We start from the raw sequence: 21436 nt of genomic DNA on the forward strand, positions 1-21436 counted from the left end.
TTTATTTGCTCCTTAAATATTATTGGATTTATTTTTATTTGTTCACTCAAAGTGAATAAGCAATAAAAGGTGTTGATAACATGTAGCTAAACTGAAATAATTGATCGGGTGACAATTAAAGCATGGAAAACATTCGATAAGTCCAAGCATTGGCATCATCTTCAAACTTTCGTACATAAAATAATGCAAGTTAAAGAAGAAGAATACAAATCTTTGAGCATAAAGAGATATAATACTTTATTGGAGATGATAATATATTTAAATAAGATAGATATTGACATTAAATATATATATGAATTTTTGTCAACTTCACGTTTGGATACGTTGCATGTCATCTTTCCCACTTTGCACTAAAATAATTATCCACATTTCTACCTGCCCTTTTCTCTCTCTACACCTTCAAACTGTTCATATATTTCCTCTAAACTTAAAATAATAATTTAATCCGATTTTTTATTTTAAAATACTAAATTAAAATTTGCTAATATATAAATATTAGCATATAATTCAAGTTGAAAATTCAATTAGCTACGTGTTTTTAACTTTTATTTGAATTTGAGTTTATTTATGGACGACGTTCTTAATATTCAATTCTTATTTCATATTTGAAATTTAATTTCAGATAAAACTTTGGAGAATAAAATTAGGCATAGATTGGATCACTTTCTGGCTATAATCCACAGCATTTATTTTATACTTCCCGCATATTTCCCTCTACTTTCAGCCCTTCATCTTCATCCTTTACCATTTAAGCTTCGAAGGGAAATACTGCAAAAATAAATAAGTAAATAAATAAACCAACCTGAAAATAGAATTTTAAAACTAATTAATTAAATATGTGCTTGATAATATATTTTAAAAATTAATGTCTAATTTAAATAATAATTTAACATGTGTTGTTTTAGAAAACATGAAATTAGTTGGATTTCTGAAATTAAATATTAAATTGAATATAAACCGTTCTATATTCATTTATAAACGTTTTTTTTTTTTTTTTTTTGTTATAATATTTGTATAATAATTATTTTATATTATAATATTATAAATATTTTAATTCTAAAAAATTGATTTGAATTTATAACATCAAATACTATATGCATTAAAATTTTAAAATTTGTGTTTAATTTCCCATGATGTTATTCAACAACAAATATTACTTGCCTAGCATTTAAATTTTGGTTTGAATTATGAAAAATCATAATGAAAATAATATTTATTAGATTAATTAATAAAAACAAAATTTACCTTGTCAATAAGAGATTGATAATAAGGCTTGACCGTCTCTACGTCGATCAGAACCTTGCTCTTGCTGTACAGGTCGTATTTGCTGTGAACATATATATTCCAAACAATCAATCAATGGAATAAGAAATTTCATTTCATTTAATTTATTTTAAAATTACTTGAAAATTTTGAGCCACTTCAAATTCTCAACGTCCTCCTCGTTCATCAAGTATTCATAAGCTCCTTCCTTATGTAATGCTGTAACCAAATTAAATCCTCAATCATTAAACTTACAGATTATAATTTTATGCACAAACCAAACTCATTCAACTTACGATAAAATGAGTGATATCTGACTATAAATAATCCAGCCGGAGGTAAGGTTGTTCCATTTTGTTTAGCCACCTACATATATGTATATATTTTTCTTAATGAAAGTATAATTAATACATCTTTTAAGATAAGAAGATAAAAGTATATATTATACCAAGTACATATAATCGTCGTGCCCCCAAGAAATCACTACATTGTCGAGGCCACACCCATGAGAATAAACTCCATATTTGGTGTTATAAGTTGGATTGTTATTGTCCACGTTGTCTTTGAAGTACTGCATTTTTAAGAAATGTCATTGAAATTACGTGAAAATAGAATTGCGAACCTTTGACCTCTTACCTTGTGATGAACAATGGATTTATCAAAAGCACATCCGAGAGGGTGTGTGTCCCCGACAACGGCCCATTGAGGGAGAGCTCCAAAGCTAGGAAGAAGAAGAACCTTTCCAAGATCTGAAACACATAATAAAATTAAAAAAAATTGGTGTTATTAGGGGAATGTGTTAAAAGGAAAGGAATGAAGAAGAAGAAACAGAGGACCATGAATAAGAGCAGTCAAGTGGAGCCAATCTTCGTTGGGATAGTCTTTTCTAATGGCTTCAGCAGTTTGAAGCAAGTGCTGAATCTGTGGCTCATCCAAGTCTGGATCGCTGTCATCAACCACCTCATTCAGCAGCTCACAGCACTCCCATATGCTCATTTCTACCTTCTCCAATTTCCCATATTCCTCTCTCATTTTCTTCACCTGTTTTCCCCAAATAAACCATTATTTCATACCAAATTCTTCTCATTTGAAAAGAATTAAAAAAGGTACTTATTGGAGAAAAGGTTTGAACCCTTTTGAGAAGCCCAAAACAAAGTAATGAAAACTTTCGTGTACTTACAAAATCATATGTTTGGTTGATGTGGTTCAAGCTGTAGAATTCTTCTACTGACTTTTGCCTTTCACTTTCTGCATCATAATTCCTACAAAATATTTCCACACAAACAAATAAGTTTCTTTTATATATATATATAAACAAAGATAAAATGAAAATGAGATCATAAAATCACCTGAATGAATGGCCAAATGAGTTTATTTCGGGGGCGAGAAATGCGTTTTCGCTTGGTGATTTCGGCTTCTGATCCACAACTTCAGATCCTGTAAATTTAATTAAATATATTAATAAATAAAAAATACATTTAAAAAACATATATTAGTGTAATCAAGTTTTGAAAATCTAAACTATTCAAAAATATCTTTGTTTTCACTTTTTTTTATTTTATTTTATTTTATTCATTTACTGAATAATTTTTTAAAATTAAATTTATAAGAGTTATTTCCATTACGAATTTCTTTGTATATATTATTTAAGCTTTGAAAATGAAAATAATAATAATAATAATTTTTTAAATAAAAACTTGCGTTTATATTTTAAATTTGACTATAATGTTTAGGAAGGAAAAACGAAAACTATAAGAAGATAAATACAATTTTTCGAAAATAAAAAATTGAGAGAAACTATTAACGACGATCAAAAGAAAATTAGTATTTACAATTTAATTTTCAAAAATCAAAATTATTTTAAAAATTGACTAATTCAAAGGAAAGTTTATTTAGAGTAAAATAATTAGGAAGAACAAAATGAAAGTAAACAGGCTTAGATTTTTCTTTTAGTTTAATAGCATTTTTGATCTTGTTTAATAACATTTTTAGTACTTTATTGTTAAAGGTGGAAAAGTAAAAAAGAAACCACAACCTGTTCTAATCCATATCATATATTCTATTCTTAAAACGAAGACTCGATTATCCACCAAAAAGTAATCCATATCATTTATAATTTAGAAGAAGAAAAAAGAAATTCACAAACAGGATCCTAAACTAACAATTGGACAATGAGAAATCAATGGTGGCGTTGGATCGAGTAGAGGCAGATTGCGGAAAGAGAGAGCTCGAAGAACGAACGCAACGAAACGAAGAACACATTGGAATGATATGAAAACCCTAGGCCTTAATCAATCCATGAAAATTTCAGAAAAATTGAAACAGAGAGATTGAAATCGTACCGCATTCCGGCTGCGCCAAGACGATCGTCATTCTGAAAATCGAAGGAAAATGAAAAGGAAAATCGAATCGGTTCGTCGCTGAGATTCGTTTTTCCTTTTGGTTTTCGTTTCTGCGGTGAGTTTGGAAGTGAGGAATTGGCGTTTATATAATGGCGGAGGGAAGTCCTTGCCGGAGAATTGGAAACCTTCGAGTCCTTAACTGAAAAATTAAATAAATAAATAACGTAACCCAAAAAAATAACAAAAAAATAGTATTAATTAAATATGAATTCCCTAAAGTCTCCATTTCTAAACAAAACTTTAAATTACCAATTTAACCCTTCTAATAATTTCTTAAACTTTCAAAAAAATAAAAAAAAAAATTAATAACTATTTTAATATCAATAATTTAAAATTTTATGTTTAATATAATTATAAAATTTTAATTAATTTAATTTAATTTTAATTTATGGATAAATTTTATTTTAGTATTATCAAAATAAAAATTACGTATTTTTTGTGGATAAATTATTTTAATTTTAATTTATTATAAGTTGATTTGAAATATAATTTTTTTTACAGTAATGTCAAACTTTCTTTTTTATCAAAATGTCAAAATTCGAATTTTACAAAATAAAGTTTGCGAGTATGGAATTTATGACGTTGATAAGTAAATATGCTCCTGTGGCTATTAATAAGAGAGGGTAAATATGTAATTTACATGTAAAAAAATGATTTCAACATATTTTTATTTATCGGTACTTGTCTTTATTACGTCCTCAAGCATGTAAACTAGTAACGCCCCCATATTTAAACTCCTAAAAAAGTTGAAAATTAAAATTAAAAGAAAAAAGTAAATTAATTAACAAAAAGGCGAAGGACTTAAATGCAAATAAAAATAAATAAAGAAAATAATGAGTCAGCTAATCGTGGATTAATATTATCTTAATCAAACTTCGACAGCTGATTGACTTTAATTCATTGACACGACATCTACTTGCCTAATATAATCCCACCCCAATCAACGTTCCAGATCATGCCACGTCGTTTCTATTTTTTATACCATATTAATCGTACTTATCCGACTTTATTTTTAAGTAAACATTTCTTAATTCTGAATTTCATTTATATATATTTTATAATATTGTTTCACTTTATATAATAAATTTAATACAACAAAAATATAATATAATGCATATAGAGAAGAAAAATGTATTTATTGTTTATTTACTGATTCTTTTCATTATAAACATTTATTTTGCAAACAACTTGTCAACTTGTTTGGTTTGGTTTTATTTTATTTTATTTTATTTTATATGATTGTTTCTTTTGGTTGGAGCCAAAACATGACAACAAAATAAAAATAAAAATAAAAATAAAACAAATCTATAGTTTACATTTACATTTACATATCTATAATACGACAAAACATGGTAATTTCAGTTTCAAAAAAAAATTATAAATAATAGTTCATAAAATTGGAATTGGGCTCGATGCCAGTTTAAAAAGCCCATATGTCTGGTAATCGAGCTCTAAATGGGCTTGACATTGGCCCATTCCCACAGGTTAACTCCTTTGGTCCGTATCTTTCCTCTAAATTATTATTATTATTATTATTATTTATTAAGGGACAACAAACGGACAAAAGAAGGGCTAAACTGATTTTAAATTTATTTATTTTCTCGTGCGCATAAATGGACAAAAATATAACGACCCCAGCTATAATTCAAATCAAGATTCAATCTAGATTTGACTGGTCAGACATTACACGATGACATAGTCACGTCACCTACTCCTTGTTTTAAGATTAAAAACAATCCTCAGACAACCACACGAGTTGTTCCAACATGTTTTATTATCACTCTCATGCATTTTATGGTTTAGCTACCGAAAAAAAAAAAGTAATGACTTTTAATTATATATTTGGTATGATGAGAAAATAAAAATAATATATGAAATAGGATTTATAATCGCCAAGAAAAATACTATATTAATTGGTCGGGTTGTCAAATTATTTTTTAATTACACTCACGTTAATAACTAAAATCTCATAAATCAAATATTAAACATCTACAAATGACTGACATAATTTACCAACATCAAATATTCTCAAGAGTAGTCCAAATTAATCGAATCTCGAGTCATATGAAGACCCATAACAATAATTTTTTAATATAACATTACAGATACGGTGTATGCTTAAACTCAACGATCAAAATTAAATTTGCTAGCACTTTGAAAATGATATTTAAACCCGATACACGTTCAAAGTTGAAAATTAGACATCTTACTTTTCGACTTTAACAGTATGTCTTCATTCTTTTTGACCTTAAAATGTGGATGCAATATTTTCCCCTTCCACTTAAAAAAGTTTATGAAATCTTCAAAAATCTCAATGATGTTGACTGTTTGCCCTAACTTCTGCCTTCATTAATTACTTTAAAGACATTTGCTAAATTACCCATAATTCTTAACATTATTTCTATAAATCAACCAGCATGTGTGGAGTTATGATTAATTATTTTGATTAGTTGATTAATTAAGAATATAATAATTCTTTTATTTTATCATCCCTTAAATTCAATTTAATATGATTCTCATGTTTCCTTAAATCATGCAAGATTATAAGATAATTACTTTTAAACCCACAAAATTAAATTAAATCTTTATATAATTTTTTTTTTTAATCATTTATCTTTTAACAATATTGAAATTGAGTTGTTTGAAAAATAATAAAATTAATAAAATTAAAGTGTTAAAAATAGAAAGAAAATAAAAGTGGAGTTGGGTTGGAACTTGAAGCTGTACTCTTCTTACACCCTACGACATGTCGGCCTTAATGGGTTCGAAATCCCATCACTACAACAAGTTACGACATTGACGTTCCATTTTTATCGAAATCTCCCCTTTATAAACGTATGTTTGCCAAAAATTTTACCGCTAATTTAATGACTGGACTCCCCCATATCTGCTAATTTAATGACCAAACTCTTCCATATCTGCTAATTTAATGTCTAGACCCAGGCGGCTGTTTACCAAAAAATACAGGTCTCGCAAAGTCGAAAAATAGAACCGGCGACCGATGACAAGGAAGTTGGCTGATGACAGGGGAGCCGGCGACCGAAGCCCTGGTGAACGGTGGTTGTAACTATAACGGTCCTAAGATAGTGAAATTCCTTGTCAGGTAAGTTCCGACCCGCACGGATGGCGTAACGATCTGGACACTCTCTCGGAAAGAGGCTCGGTGAGTTTATAATAAAAAAAATACTATCTCCAATGAGTGTTCATTTAAATCTAATTTCTATAATATACTAAAATAATTTTATATATAAAATTAAATTAATTGACTATTAATTTAGCAAATTACACATTTTTTACCTCTAAGAAGATAATTAAAAAGGAAACCTTTTTCTTTTTTTTTTTCTACAAAAAATCTTGTTCCGTACTTCCATTGGGAATGGGGGGATCTCGAGGGAAGGGAATGGGAGATGAAGACACGTGGCAGAGAGAAAGAAGGGTTTAGTATAGGACAATGATGTCGTGTAGCGGAAGAAGACGACAAAAGGCTACGTGTACGGCCAGTTTTGAACGGATAAGAACCATAGGAATTATAGCCTTAAAAAATATTTTAAAAACCGTACAGAATGGCATGAGTATTTCTTGTACGGTTTCATTGCCCGTTTGTTTTGTCGCCACGTTCCCTCACTTTCCGCCACGTGTCCCTCTGCTTCGCCGTTTTTGCACTGCCACCCTCACTCCCACCTTAACCTTATCCATCCATCTCCCTCCTCCCGAATTCATAGATAAATTTTGAGAATTTTATTATAAAAAAAAAAAAAGACATTTATAACTTATTTTTAAGAAATTATATTAAAATTTTATTATAGTGAAATAAATTTATATTGTATAGTCCACAACTATATTGATTTATGTATGCGACGTGTCCAAATTTAGAAATAATAAATAAAAAGGGGTCTATCTTGTTAGAAGAGGGCCACACCACGTGACCAAAATGTGTTCATTAAATACGTGAATTTATTTCTAGCAACCTTACTATACAATATCATGGTGTCTAGGTTGGCTACAAAATTGGAAATTGTTAGGAAATTTGTGAAATTTAACTCCAAACTCATTAAATTACCTACCACAAACATGGCACGTGATTTTGTTTCGAACGTATATCAATTTTTATATTCTATTTATTTGTTTCTACAAATTAAAATATGTATATATTATTTACGTTTTTTTTTTTATTATAAATTAAAATATGCCACACCACGTGATTATAACTTGTTTTTTAATGTTTATAGGAGTGGAAATTGTGAGGTCCCGTATCGATTAAAGAGGGGAACGAATTTTAGTGAGGACGTTGGAGTTCGAAGGAGAGTAGACTGTGAGATCTCATATCGATTAGAGATAGAACGAAACTGTTAGATGAACACGATTCTCTACCGTGATATGATATTGTCCACTTTGAGCATCATGACTTTACTTTGGGCTTTCCACATGACATTTTCTAAATTAGCCAATGTGAAACTTTTATTATCTAATAGAAATATTCTTTATATGAGGTGTATAAACTTTTCAGACGCGTTTTAAAAAACCGAGCTAAAGCTATGCTCATAAATAAATATTTATTTGCGGGTTAAAACAAAAGGATAGGAATAAAAATAAAGCTGCTATAATCGAAGTGGGTAACTTCCACATTTCAGCAGGAGTCGCCATCTGTACTGTCCTAATTCCTTTGTTTTTTCTTTTATTTTTTCCTTTTTATTTATTTTTGCCATATTTTCTCCCGAATTCTCCTTCATTTTGTATTTATCCTTGTGAAATATTGAGACATAAAAACATCACTCAAAAGCTTAATTGTTGGCATTTCAAGATATTTATTTTAGTTATAATTTATTGTTAATTTGTATATTATAAATTAAAATATATATTATAAGTAATTCCTCCACATTTTCTATTTATTCTATATTTAATATAGAATTATTTCCTATATAATTCAAGTAGAAAATGAAGGTGCATTTTATTAATATAAATAATAATTATATTTATTTTTAAGTATTTCTTAATCATTCTATTTTTATGACTATTCTCATTTCGATGTGGTATCGATTCATTCGTGTACTTTACGGTTATACGGTAGGTCATTATAATTTGATCGATATAATTATTTTTTACATCAATTTATTTTGTTGAAGGGTTCAATAAAGTAGAATCATCGCATAATAATTTTATACAATTTTTAAAAACTTTATATTATAATTTCTCCATTTCATGCATAATATTATTTTTAAGTAAAAATGCATTAAAAAAACCCTATAACGTTTAACCTTTTTTGTAATAAAATTTTAATTTGTTGACGTGGAAACTAACCAAATTAAATTATTAACCTCTGTCAACGTGTAAATATCGTTAAGAATGTGAGAAGAATTCCCAACAAATACCCATGAAAAGAGGTTAAAAAAGATAGGTAAAAAAACCTAACCCAATAGCACTTGAAGTTACACAACACGTTATTTTTCTTGAATGGAATTTCGCCACGTCAGCATCCCTGGCCCACTTTTGCAGAATAAAATCATGAACTTCGACACGTGGAAATGTTATAGGCCGTTGTCTTAACTTGAAAGCGAACGGTGTCGTTAAGACGTTTCTCCTGTACGGTTTAACCGCGGTGAAAAAGAAAAAAACACAACAAAATTTAGATATCTCGTCTTTCAGTATTGGCGTTGCTTTAAAATTAACCGTGGTTGGGTAGAAACTAACTACGGTTAGTTTTAGAGATGTACTGCTGGTTTATAAATGAAGGGACCATGCCGGTGAATCAACCAACAATCTCCTTCTTCTCCCCTAAGGAGAAACACAGAAGCAAAAGAAAAACCAGCAGAGCAGAAAGGTAAAAATGATGATCGATGAGCAACCTAACCGCCCTAACCAGAAGCTTCATGTTCCGCCATGGACGTTTATGGAAGATCCGGCGTCGGATGGGTACAGTCATTCGCCGGGAAGCGGCGGCAGCGGAAGTGGAAGCGGAAGCGGAGTCAAGTGCGACGGATTTTCCACTGGAGATGGATACTCTCCTTTTTATCTTCAGGAAGCATTGGCGATGCTGCAGCAGTACTTGCCGTCGAAAGAGGCAGAGGTGGAATCGGATCTTGATGCTTCAGGTCGGGAGGCGGATTCTCCGGTGGATACGTACTCCTCCGATCAGTTTCGAATGTACGAGTTCAAGATTAAGAAGTGTTTGCGAGGAAGATCGCACGACTGGACCGAGTGCCCGTTCGCTCATCCCGGCGAGAAGGCTCGCCGGCGAGATCCGAGGAAGTATTACTATTCTGGTACGGCGTGTGCAGATTTTAGGAAGGGGAACTGTAATAAAGGAGATGCGTGTGAGTTCGCTCATGGAGTTTTCGAGTGCTGGCTTCATCCGGCTCGATATAGGACTCAGCCGTGCAAGGATGGAACGAGTTGCCGAAGGAGAGTTTGCTTCTTTGCTCATACGCCAGAGCAACTTAGGATTTTGCCTCAACAGAGTCCTCGGAGTACGAGTTCCATCCCTTCATACGACGGATCTCCTCTTCGGCAAGCAATTGAGGCCTGTGCGAAACAAATGCCCTATTTATCTTCTTCAGGAACATCGACGCCGGTATCTCCTCGAATCGAGTCTCCGCCTCAATCGCCAATGTTTAGATCACTTAATCGACCGCACGCGACTAGTTCGATCAACGAAATGGTAGCGTCGCTACGAAGTTTACAACTCCACAAGGAACTCGGTAAAGTGCAATCTCCTTCTTCGTTGTGGAATGTTCAAGTTGGATCTCCTGTGTTCGGATCTCCAGGGGAATCCAGCGCTCGTTCTGGCTTCAGTAGCCTTCCAGATACTCCAACTCCTCCTGCCGTCCGATATCTCGATTTCTGGGACCTAGGTAGCGGCGAGGAACAGGCGATGGCGCGAGTGGAATCCGGGAGAGATTTACGAGCAAAAATGCTGGAGAAACTACGAAAGGAGAACTCCGTCGCGTGCGGCGATCAGGAGAAACCCGGCGGCGGAAGTGTGGACGTTGGTTGGATCTCGGAGCTTCTCAAGTAATTTGTGTGTAAGAAAAACAAAGGTTCGTCTCTGATTCTAATTTGGCTCCATTACAACCAGGATTTCTTCTGCTTTTTTCTTGATTAATATTATAACAGCACTGGAATTGGATTGAGAAGAATCAGAATCTTTCGATTTGGAAGAACATCGTAATTTTTTATATTCAAGATTCTCTGTAAATATTAAATTTAGGGTTGGGTGTGCAAATGGATGGACGATCGGAGAATCGATTCTGTTTTGTTTATTGGGGCGTAATTTCCAGAAGAACATATCAAAAAGGAGGTAGTTCAAAAAAAAAAAAAAAAAAAAAGGAAGGGTATCCTTTTTTGTATAGGTTTTTTTTTTTTTTTTTTTTTTTTTTGTTATAGCGTCCGCATACTGCAATCGTTTACTGTATTTTGTGGGATTGTAAACCCTATGATTGTGTTCAGAAAAAAAGTGAACATAATATATATTTATAGTATCTGTGTATGTATATATGTTTACTCTATTGGCAATTTTCATTTTGTTTTTATTTTGTCACATTTTAATAATTTTTATAATGAAAAGTTTTAAATATAAAATATTTTCTTAATGAGGCATTGAATTATTTTATTTTATTTTATTGAAATTGTTACTAAGTGACATAATAATATATCCCGTGAAAATGAAGTTGTTGGTGTCACGTGAATGAATATTGACTTATATTAATAAGGCTGGAATCCTAAAGATTCTTGGCAAAGGATTTGTCACTACATTGCTTCAAAATTAAATTTTAATTTCTAAATATATATTTTTTCTAACATATTATAAAAATAATAATAATTTCGGTACACATTCTTTATTATTGCCTAAACCTAGGAATATTGACTCGGTACACATTCTTATCCATTCGAGTTTATTTGTAGACATTTAATGTTCAATTTCAAAAAAAAAATATATATATATATTGAGTAAAGGGAGGTTACATTAACAAATCGATACTACATTCGAGAGTGTTTGCGAGAATACGAATGTAGGTGAATAATGACAAAATATGATAATATTATTCACTCTTATAAACGAAAAGTAGCTAATATGGCCATTTGTTGGGTATGTCTGAGCCATTAGGTACTGATCCAAGTTGTGAACATAAAATCATAACTAATAATACGGTTGGATGAAAGTGTCCACATCCATTAATTTAAGGAATTATCATGGGTTTATAATCAAATAATACACTTTCTATTGGTATAAGGCATTTTGGGGAAGCCCAAAGCAAAGCTATGAGAGCTTATGCGCAAAGTGAACAATATCATACCATTGTGGAGAGTCGTGTTCGTCTAACATGGTATCAGAACAACCATGCTAATAGATTGACAAATCCTTAAATGTCAAACAAAGTATTGTGAGTCTCGAAGGCATAGTCAAAAAGTGACTAGAAAACTCTAGGGACAATATCAACAAAAAATAATTTTTTTTAATAAATAAAAATATTATTGTGATATTAAAAATTTGGTTAAAAAAACTATCGAGGATAAGGTTTGAATGGATGAGGTGAATGGTCAAACCCCAATTGGAATTGTCTTGATTTGAGCTGACAAAAAGTAAATAATTGGAAGGTGGGGCGAAGGGAGCTCGGGACGGTTGCATTAAAATCTTGTCCAATTTGTTTTATTTATTTTTATATTTTATTTAATATTTAATTTGTGTCGTGTTAATTAATTTTTATAAATTTTAAATACGACAGAAGACATTAGATACAAAATTAAAAAACAGTAAATAAAAGGATTAAGGCTAAATGCGTAATTTAACTAAATATTATTTTATTTTAGAGAAAGTCTTTGGTTTTCTTTATTGATATGGGGGAAAGGGTGTTGATTACAAAATCTTGCCTCAAATCTTGTAGTCCCATTTTCTTGGTGGGCCTTTCAATTCTCATTATGTAAAATAATTCAACCAAGTTTTTGATAGCAACCCCATGACTTTTTAGGTCATTAATTTTTTCTATACCATGTTTCAAACTTTTTTTTTTTCTTTTTCTCTTTTTTAGGGAATTGCGCTCACCGTGTATTTAATAGAGTCGGTGAACTCCAAATTCTATCTTGACTCGAGTTTGTTAGTGTAACACTAAGCATAAGAAGCTAGCCCGACTCGTAACATTTGAATAGAAAATCACTGTTAGGAATCACGGATCTCCACAATGGTATGATATTGTCCACTTTGAACCTAAGCTCTCATGGCTTTGTTATAAACCCACTTATAAATCCATCATCTTCTACTAAATTAACCAATGTGGGACTCATTCCCAATAATCCTCAACAATCCTCCCCTCGAACAAAGTACACTATAAGTCTTCCCTTAGGCTTATGAAGCTCTCAAATAGTCTCCCCTTAATCGAGGCTCGACTCCTTTTGACTACACCTTCGAGGCTCACAGTTCTTTGTTCAATATTTGAGAATGGGACTCACTCCCAATAAATCTTCAATAGTTTACTCTCTATAAAAAAACATAAATGGTTAGATCGCATAACAACAGACAACAGTATGTAGATGAACATTAAAAACTTGAGATAATTTACTCTCTATAACGATGGAGCGAGCTATAAATTAAATTATTTATAAATTTTATAAATATTTAGAAAGGAATGAAAATATTTGTATAAAACACTAAAAGAAGACAAAAATTAATTTAAAATTAAAATTAAAATAAAATAATTAGGTGTTTTGAATCGAAATTAGCGTTGAAAAAGAAAGGGAAATTGGAAGTGTTTATGAATGGTTGGACGTATGGCCATTGGGATTTGTGCGGTTCAAAATTTCCAAAGCTTTCTGATAAAGCCGGTGGGAAGCATCATGAAGACTAGAAACCACACGGCTTTACTTCGTTTTATTCCTTCAAGAAAAAAAAAAAAAAAATGTAAATTTAGAAATATATTAAATTTTGGTAAAAAAAAAAAAATTGTATTTTCTACCAAAAATATCACACTTTCAAAGGTTTGAATAATAATTTTAAAATTTTAAAAAATATAATTAAACGGTTATTACTTCATTTTGATTTGGAGAGAAATGTCTTTTCCATAGTGAGTAAAGCTAAACCAGACTTATTTATTATTCTCATGTCGGAGCAAACCATAATGATTATAATATAGAAAAATTTGTGGCCATTATCCTATGTTTTTATAAATCACACTTCAGTCGCATTCACTTATTTTCTTTTTTAAATATATATAATTATTTATTTAAATTTTATACAATCTTAATAAAGTTAGTTGAATAGAAGATTGAGTAGATATATAAGTATGTATAAATTATAAAATATATATTTATTTTATTAAAAAATTAGGGAAATTGATATAAAGTAATAGAAAATGCCATATATATATATATATTTTAATTTCAAATGAGGGTCAAAAGGAAAATAAAATAAAATAAGAGGAAAGAAGAAGGACAAAGGAGTAGGTAAGTTGTGTAGTGGAAATTGTCGACAGTCATTGAGTTACGGTCACCCGAGGTAATCTTAGCAGTTGTCTATTTTCGTCTACATTAAAAAATGGCGATTATTTCGGGATTTCATACCTAACATACAAAAAAAAAACATTATTCAAATAAATTTAGATTCAATTAAATAATAATATATGATACTCGTGTGGACTGTGCAAAAGTTGAAGTGACATCTCGACAAGCTGTATAGGATATTGTCATAGTTTTTGTTTTGTTTTTTTTTTTTCTAAATTTATAAATCCATAAAAATATAATAATTAGATATTATTATTTTAGGATTTTCCAAAATTAAAAAAACTGCGTCTGCGAGAAGTTTCGATACTCTTATAAGAAATGTTTCGTTATCATTTAAAATCGATGTCGGATCTCATAATCCACCATTCCAGCATACTTGCTGGCACGCCACTCGGAACCTGCCCGTAGTATCGTTTGTAACAGCTCAAGCCCACTACTAGTGTATATTGACTGTGGTATTATTACACATATGTAATAGGTTTAGATCATGGTAGGGTATATTGGACCGTTTAATTTGTTTGCATATCATATGAATAATTTGTATTATTTTGTACGTATCACTGGGCTTGTCGGTAACTGACCTGGTTGGCCCATATAATGTTCTGAAGCCCAAGTAAGATAATGGGCCGAGTCCATTTTAGTGACTGATTGGGCCCGGCCCATAAATCCTGTTTAAAATGAATTGGCGGAGTGAGTAATTGGTTGTTTTGATATACGGGAACCAATTAAATACATTGCCGCGTGTGGTGGACAAACAGCGACGGGAAGAGAGGGAACTCCAAATCTTCGTCCTTCCTTTTCTGGAGCGCCTTGGAAGAAACCCTTTCTACTTCAAATTTCTTCACAAATTCTTTCATTTAATTCTGGTTGGTATAAATTTGTCTCTGATTATCATCTTTCCGTCTCAATCTCTCGCTGGTTTCTCGATTCCTTTCTTGTTGGCATTGAATTTTTTTTTTGAATCGTGTCGAAGTTGATCGGCAGGGCGATTTCTCTTCTTGAGGAATTCATTTTGTCTGTGATTTCGTTGTTGCAGATCGAGGGGCGATTCTTTTTTCTTAGCTTAAACAATGTTAAACAGGCTTTTTGGTAAACCTAAACAAGAAGCCAATGCTTTGGCTACGTTAGACAAGTTGAACGAGGTATGTTTTACTTCGATGTTTTATTGTTTTTGATATTCTTTGTATGGAAATGATCTTTTCTTTTTCTCACTTGTTCTGAACCTATTTCATCGATCTTGATGGATGCTTGGCTTCTCGATCATTCCGTTTTTTCCTCGTCTTTTCCAAAAACTAGTGTCTATGACGGCGTAGTAATTGGTTCTACTTGACGGAGTATTTGTGTTTATGACGTCGTATTAACTGGTTCTCCTTGATGGAGTACTAGTGTTTATGACGTCGTAGTAATTGGTTCTCCTTGACCGAGTAGTAGTGTTTATAATGCGGTAGTAATTGGTTTCCAGTTGAAATTATCGTCTTATTTGGATTTGTTAACTCGTAATTTTACATTTGTCTTGCCACTGGTAACTGCCGTTCTCTAGGTGAAATGTCGCTTATGTAAGAAAGGAAACCTGTGTACTACAATGCTGTGTTTTTATTCCATGCGGGTATATTGAAGGAATAGATATTTGGAATTGCGTCTAAAATATTGGTTGCGTAGATTTGTGTAGTCCGACTAAGCTTTTCATAATTGTCCGGCGTTGTTTGATTTAATTGCTTCCTTTTCATCGTCTGGGATTATCTGTTTAGACACTTGAAATGCTGGAGAAGAAAGAGAACGTTCTTATTAAGAAGGCTGCTGCAGAGGTTGAAAAAGCTAAAGAATTCACAAGAGTGAAGAATAAACGAGGTATGTTATGTAATTGGGTGATCTCTTCTATGGTCAAATGCTTCTTGGTATTAATTTTTGTTCCTTTTTTGAGTATTTGTTCGCATGTGAAGTGTGAATAAGATTTAATTAACACCCGGTTTCTCCGCTCTGGAGTGTTAATTTGATGGTACTGCCATTCTTGTTTAATGTTATCTCATGCTTAAAAGTTTTACAACTTTCAATATGCCCTGAAATGCAAGTTGTGCTTATGTCTGTATATTGCAGTATGATACTCAGCAGAATCTATTACTGAATCCTCCATCTACTTTTTTTGTTTATTTCCTTATTAGGAAAATCTCGTGCTTGTTTATTCTACTCTACATCCTCAATTGATGAAGTAGCCTCGTGCATTTTTTGGAGGATGATTTTTCTTGTGTTTTGTTGCCAGTCTTAATGACTGATGGTTGCAATGTATCCCAATATTTTTTTGTTGTAGTTTATCATGGCCTAACATTTGTAGCTTTGTTTATTTCAAATCTTCGTTTGAGCTTTCTTTCATTTTTGGAGTTTTGTGATTTTCCTTGTTCTTATCTTTATCAGTGTTTTGGATATCACTTTCAAATGGGTTTTAATTTTATATTTCATGTCTATTTTAGTCTGAGCTGCATTTTTGGAGTTTATTCTGTCTGCTTTTTTGGGCTCTATAGTTTGTTCCTTTTCATTCTTGTTGATTTATTTAATATTTTTAAAATCATTGTAATTTTTGCTGTTCCCTATCCTTCTATCTCTATATTACCTCGTGTTCTTATTTGCCAACCCATTTGGATCGTTTTGTTTGTTGGATATGAATATCAAATATTAGGATTAAATGTCTAGGATATGAAACAGTTCTGTTTATAACTCGAACGTTTGTTCTTTACAAGAATTGTTGTTTATAGGTTTCCTTCCTGACAATTTAATTAGTTTAATCAATTAGTTAGATCTGAAAGAAAAAATTAATGATATTAAATTGAAAGATTCGATTCATAGTCATTAGAATTTGGTTGCAGCGGCCATACAGTGTTTGAAGAGGAAAAGGCTTTATGAACAGCAAGTAGAGCAACTTGGAAATTTCCAATTGCGTATCCATGATCAGGTGAGCTGGAGTTGTTATTTACTGATTGATGAGACATTTATTTCTTGTACTTTCAGCTAACTGCATTGAACTAAACCTTTTACTTTATGAACAATTTTATTACTGTTGCAGATGATTATGTTAGAAGGCGCAAAAGCTACAACGGAGACTGTAGATGCTTTGAGAACAGGAGCGTCTGCAATGAAGGCCATGCAGAAAGCAACGTATGCCTAATATTTATTTGATTTGCTTCCTTTCTGCCTTCGTGGGTTATAACCTTTCAGGATTTTCTTCTTGTTGGATCATTAAATCATCTTAGATATATAGTTTCAAGGTTTCTATAAAAGTTTTAACCAACATTCTATTTGTCTTTATAATCGATCTTTTAGCACAACTATTAACATTACTATTGCCTAAGCCGGAAAATGAAAAAAAAAAAAAAACTGTACAAAACATTGCTCAACTTATTTATGCACTTCGTTCATTGAGTTATTGATGTTAAGCCAACCAATCTTGAGAAAGTTAGCTATTACCATTAAGCATTACTTGCAATGGCCACTGAAAAATGAAATAATTTGTGAAAGTTTGTTTCATGTTTTATTTCTTTAACCGAGGTTGTGAAATTTGGAACCGTACTTATTTTAAAAAAGTAGGCTGATTATTTGAAACTTTCTTCTCCAGAAACATTGATGATGTGGACAAGACGATGGATGAGATCAATGAGCAGACTGAGAATATGAAACAGATACAGGAAGCGCTGTCAACTCCAATTGGTGCTGCAGCTGATTTCGATGAGGTACTTAATCTTTGGCTGGTTTCTTGGCCTCTCCTGGTATCTGCTTATGTCTCATAATTCATCTATTAACAATGGTGGTGTAATCAGGATGAATTGGAGGCAGAACTCGAGGAGCTTGAAAGTGCTGAGTTGGAAGAACAACTTCTCCAGCCAGCCTCGACGGCTCCTGCTGGACCTGTCTCAGTCCCGTCAGGCCGAGTTCCTGCTCGCCCTGTTCCACAGAAGAGAACTGCTGAAGAAGACGAGCTGGCAGCTCTGCAAGCTGAGATGGCCCTCTAACCAGGTTTGTTCCGTAGCCCAATCTAAGCTGAATGAGCTCCGATTAACTTTCAATAATCACACTGTTCTTTTAATGTTTTATGGTTAAATTACAAATTTATTATTTTCAAAGTTCAAGTACTTAATAAACTCGATGAACTAAATTTGTAGTTGAACGTTGTTTCATCTTAAAAGATTACGTTTTATCCATTGTTTGAGCAGAGAACTGAATTTTAATTGGACATTGCAGGTGGTGCATACGAGTATCATCTTCTGGCAGATTACATCCGGATCTTCTAAGCGTTTGATTGAAATTTTACACAAATTACCCTTCCCTGCGGCAAGACAATGTATATATAAAGGTGCAAAATTACTGGGATCTTCATCTTAAAATCATCTAAAAATCTTATACGAATCTTCAATTTTAAATTATTGGGAAATCTAGGTAATATTTGAGTAATTATAATTTCTTTGACTTATAATAAAAATGGCATGTTTGTTTGCTATATATAAGTTTTGACTGAAGGTAGTGATGAGTTTAGTTGCCTTAGTTATCAACCTGCCGTTTATGAATTGTTCTTTTCTACCCAACCCCTACACTGGCCCAGCCCATATATACTGATTAGGCATTCGGACGGACAAATATATTACTGATTGGATCTGCACGGCCCAGCCCAAATTCTATTTCGCTTGTACACTTGGCCCACATTGAGCTTGGCCCAAAGTTCGGCCCAAGTAATCTCTAGTTCGTATATTTTCAAATATTCAAATTTAGTCTACTTACTTTCAATAAAAATAAAAATTAGTTTATTGGTAACGCTTTAGAAACAATTTAGTCTATTAATATTTTCTTTACAAATTTTGTAAATATATTTATATTATATTTTTTCATGCATAAAAATATGGTTGTTATTTAATCAATTTAGATAAAAATTAAGTTCTAATTGAGACCACCAACTAATAACCATATTTCAACTACATGGGGGTAGCATGTCACACACCAATTATAAGAAATCATGAAACCCACATCATTTGATTGCAACAGGGAACTAAAAATGAATGGATCTACTCTATAATGAAGGTGTTAAATAGAGGGTTCATACGATTCATTCTTGTAATTGCTTCCAATTAGGTGGTGAACAAGCACGCCTGCTGCAACGCTGACGTTTAAGCTCTCCACAGCCATGAAGGATCGAAACTCGTCAACCGAGCTTTCCTTTGTTGGTTGTGTTGTTTCGATGTTGTTATCTTTATCCATTGCTATATCAACTGGAATATTCCCAGGTATCTTAACAAGCTGTGAACAAGATCTCTCCACCAAGGGCCTCAAACCAGTGCCTTCACTGCCCAACACTAGGATTGTTGGTGCCCCCGGTGGTACCTCTTCCAAATCAATGGATTTCGAAGAAACCGAAGCTCCAAGGACTCGCCAACCATTCTCAGCCGAGGATGTTAAGAATTGCATCATGTTCTTACAATACCTAAGCTCCATCAACTCGAGCGAACCAGCACTAGCTTTACTAACAACACCACTTAATGGAGCTGAATTCTTTGCACATAACACAACCCCCGACGCACCAAAGAAATAAGCCGATCTTATTATCGCCCCCAAGTTTTGAGGGTCTGTAACTTCGTCCAACGCTAACCAAAGCGAGCCTTTGTCTTCTTCAAGTGAGACAGGATCCAACTCCATTATTTTTACCATTTCCAACGGAGAGGCGTCTAGCACGAGACCTTGATGTGGACGGTTATCCGAAAGCATATTCAAATCATGCTTCGATATTTCCTTTACGGTTAACGCATTCCTTTCAGCCAACCTAAGAACTTTCTCAAACCCTTTCTTGTCCTTCTTCTTCTTGTTATTGTTGTTCAAGTCGAGTCCTTCTTGCATATACAATGCATAGAACTCTCTTCTTCCAGCTGACAAAGCAGCCAACACTGGTCCGACCCCATAAACACCTTCACCTACCATTTTAGGCAGAGTGGATTCAGAAGCTTCCTTCCATGTTTTTCTACTCAAGCTTTCCTGTTTATTCCATCTCTGAAACTCAGGTCTCTCAAATTTACTTTTGATCTTATCCCATCTCGGATCAGCAATGGCCTCAGTTTCTTCATCTTCTACTTCGACATCACGGCTTCGCTGCTCCTCATTATCAACTCTTCCCCTCCTACTTTCTCTTCTTTCCTCTGCATACTCCATGCGTTGTGTAGCGAACTTCTCTGCAGAGACCTCCCAAGAAGAACGGTAAGCGCTTCCAACAGGTGCTTTGCCATATCTCTTTTCCTGTTCATCACCAGATGGCCTATTACCCCTTTTCCCAATTGTCTTCTTTGAATAGCCCCATGAAGACCTCATCTTTTCTGACCCGGAATTTGATTCCTTCCATGACGATCGATCCCCTCTCTTCTTTGTTGTTGATTTATCCAACCATCTTGCCTTCTCAAAACTGTTTGTTGCTGCTAACCAAGGAAGCTTATCCCTAGATTTCACTCCTTCGTCTTTAATTGAATGGGAGCTCGAATAAGTTCGAGATTTCAGAGAAGTTTCAATGGTCAAAGCAGGTGAGCTCAATTTGGGGCTTACTAATTTTCTAATTTCTGGAGAGCAATGTTGACTACGAATTGAAAGGTTCATAAGGTTGGCCAGAGAGAAATTAACATGAAAGCTCTGACATGACCCAGATGAAGAAACTGTACAACTAACCCAACTAGAGTTTATTGGAAGTTTTGGACACGTCCGGTGGAAATTTGAAGAGTGAAATGATTTGTAGCATCTGGCTCCTGAAGAAACTCTCATGGCATGAGGAAATGTCTGCCTCTGTTAAAGAAATAGCAGCAGCATTGAATGAACACAATTATAGAGCATAGTCGACTTACGAATGAAAAGAGATATGACTGATCATGTCCGAATCAGAACAGACAAACACGAATTTGTTGCTATCCCGCTGTTCTTTAAAAAAAACCTCCATTCTATAAGTTCTAATTTGTGTTTTCAAGTGAGAAGAAAGACATAGACGAAGATTGGGGGAATACCTGCAACAACAGAGTAGAAAACCAGAGCCAAACCCAGAGGAAGAAGGCTGCGGTGGCAAGAACAGGAGAACGACGACGGCGGGGCGGCGGCACTGGTTAAACGGATGAGGAGACGGCGACGGCGACGGCGTGAAGAAGACAAAGAAGCGGGGAGCAGAGCAGTTAGGGTTTTCCTCTGTCTTTTGACAATTTTTATTTGATTTTACAATCGCGGGATAAGTTTTTGTTTTTCTTGAAGAAAAAATAAAAAAGAAATTAAATAAGAAAGGAAAA

General features: G+C 33.0%; 4 protein-coding genes across 5 annotated transcripts; 2 read left to right on the plus strand and 2 right to left on the minus strand.

Annotated features, from left to right (window-relative positions):
- Positions 1-535: 535 nt before the first annotated feature.
- On the minus strand, positions 536-3804 carry LOC111798978 (inositol oxygenase 2). The gene is made up of 10 exons (XM_023682347.2): positions 3606-3804; positions 2613-2700; positions 2444-2525; positions 2100-2304; positions 1900-2012; positions 1712-1834; positions 1560-1629; positions 1404-1482; positions 1246-1327; positions 536-768 (listed from the first exon to the last, which is right to left on the minus strand). Exons 1-10 carry the CDS (start codon positions 3634-3636, stop codon positions 742-744), a joined length of 900 nt encoding a protein of 299 aa, XP_023538115.2. The 5' UTR covers positions 3637-3804; the 3' UTR covers positions 536-741.
- Positions 3805-9323: 5519 nt separating this feature from the next.
- On the plus strand, positions 9324-11167 carry LOC111798164 (zinc finger CCCH domain-containing protein 20). The gene has a single exon (XM_023681165.2). The coding sequence runs from the start codon at positions 9490-9492 to the stop codon at positions 10675-10677; it is 1188 nt and encodes a 395-aa protein (XP_023536933.2). The 5' UTR covers positions 9324-9489; the 3' UTR covers positions 10678-11167.
- Positions 11168-14871: 3704 nt separating this feature from the next.
- On the plus strand, positions 14872-18562 carry LOC111798083 (vacuolar protein sorting-associated protein 32 homolog 2). 2 transcript variants are annotated; one of them, XM_023681044.2, is made up of 8 exons: positions 14872-15023; positions 15190-15295; positions 15902-16001; positions 17012-17097; positions 17209-17300; positions 17758-17872; positions 17960-18155; positions 18381-18562. In XM_023681044.2, the coding sequence occupies exons 2-7, from the start codon at positions 15224-15226 to the stop codon at positions 18149-18151; spliced, it is 657 nt and encodes a 218-aa protein (XP_023536812.1). In that variant the 5' UTR covers positions 14872-15023; positions 15190-15223; the 3' UTR covers positions 18152-18155; positions 18381-18562. The 2 variants fall into 2 exon arrangements, with proteins under 2 accessions (XP_023536812.1, XP_023536811.1); XM_023681043.2 differs by having other exon boundaries at positions 14872-15019.
- A 537-nt stretch (positions 18563-19099) lies between these two features.
- Positions 19100-21425, minus strand: LOC111797977 (tRNA/rRNA methyltransferase (SpoU) family protein). The gene is made up of 2 exons (XM_023680900.2): positions 21164-21425; positions 19100-20948 (listed from the first exon to the last, which is right to left on the minus strand). The coding sequence occupies exon 2, from the start codon at positions 20925-20927 to the stop codon at positions 19215-19217; it is 1713 nt and encodes a 570-aa protein (XP_023536668.2). The 5' UTR covers positions 20928-20948; positions 21164-21425; the 3' UTR covers positions 19100-19214.
- Positions 21426-21436: the final 11 nt, after the last annotated feature.

Source organism: Cucurbita pepo, chromosome 7, assembly GCF_057944985.1.
Source record: "Cucurbita pepo subsp. pepo isolate OVF chromosome 7, ASM5794498v1, whole genome shotgun sequence".
NCBI classification, from domain to species: domain Eukaryota; kingdom Viridiplantae; phylum Streptophyta; class Magnoliopsida; order Cucurbitales; family Cucurbitaceae; genus Cucurbita; species Cucurbita pepo.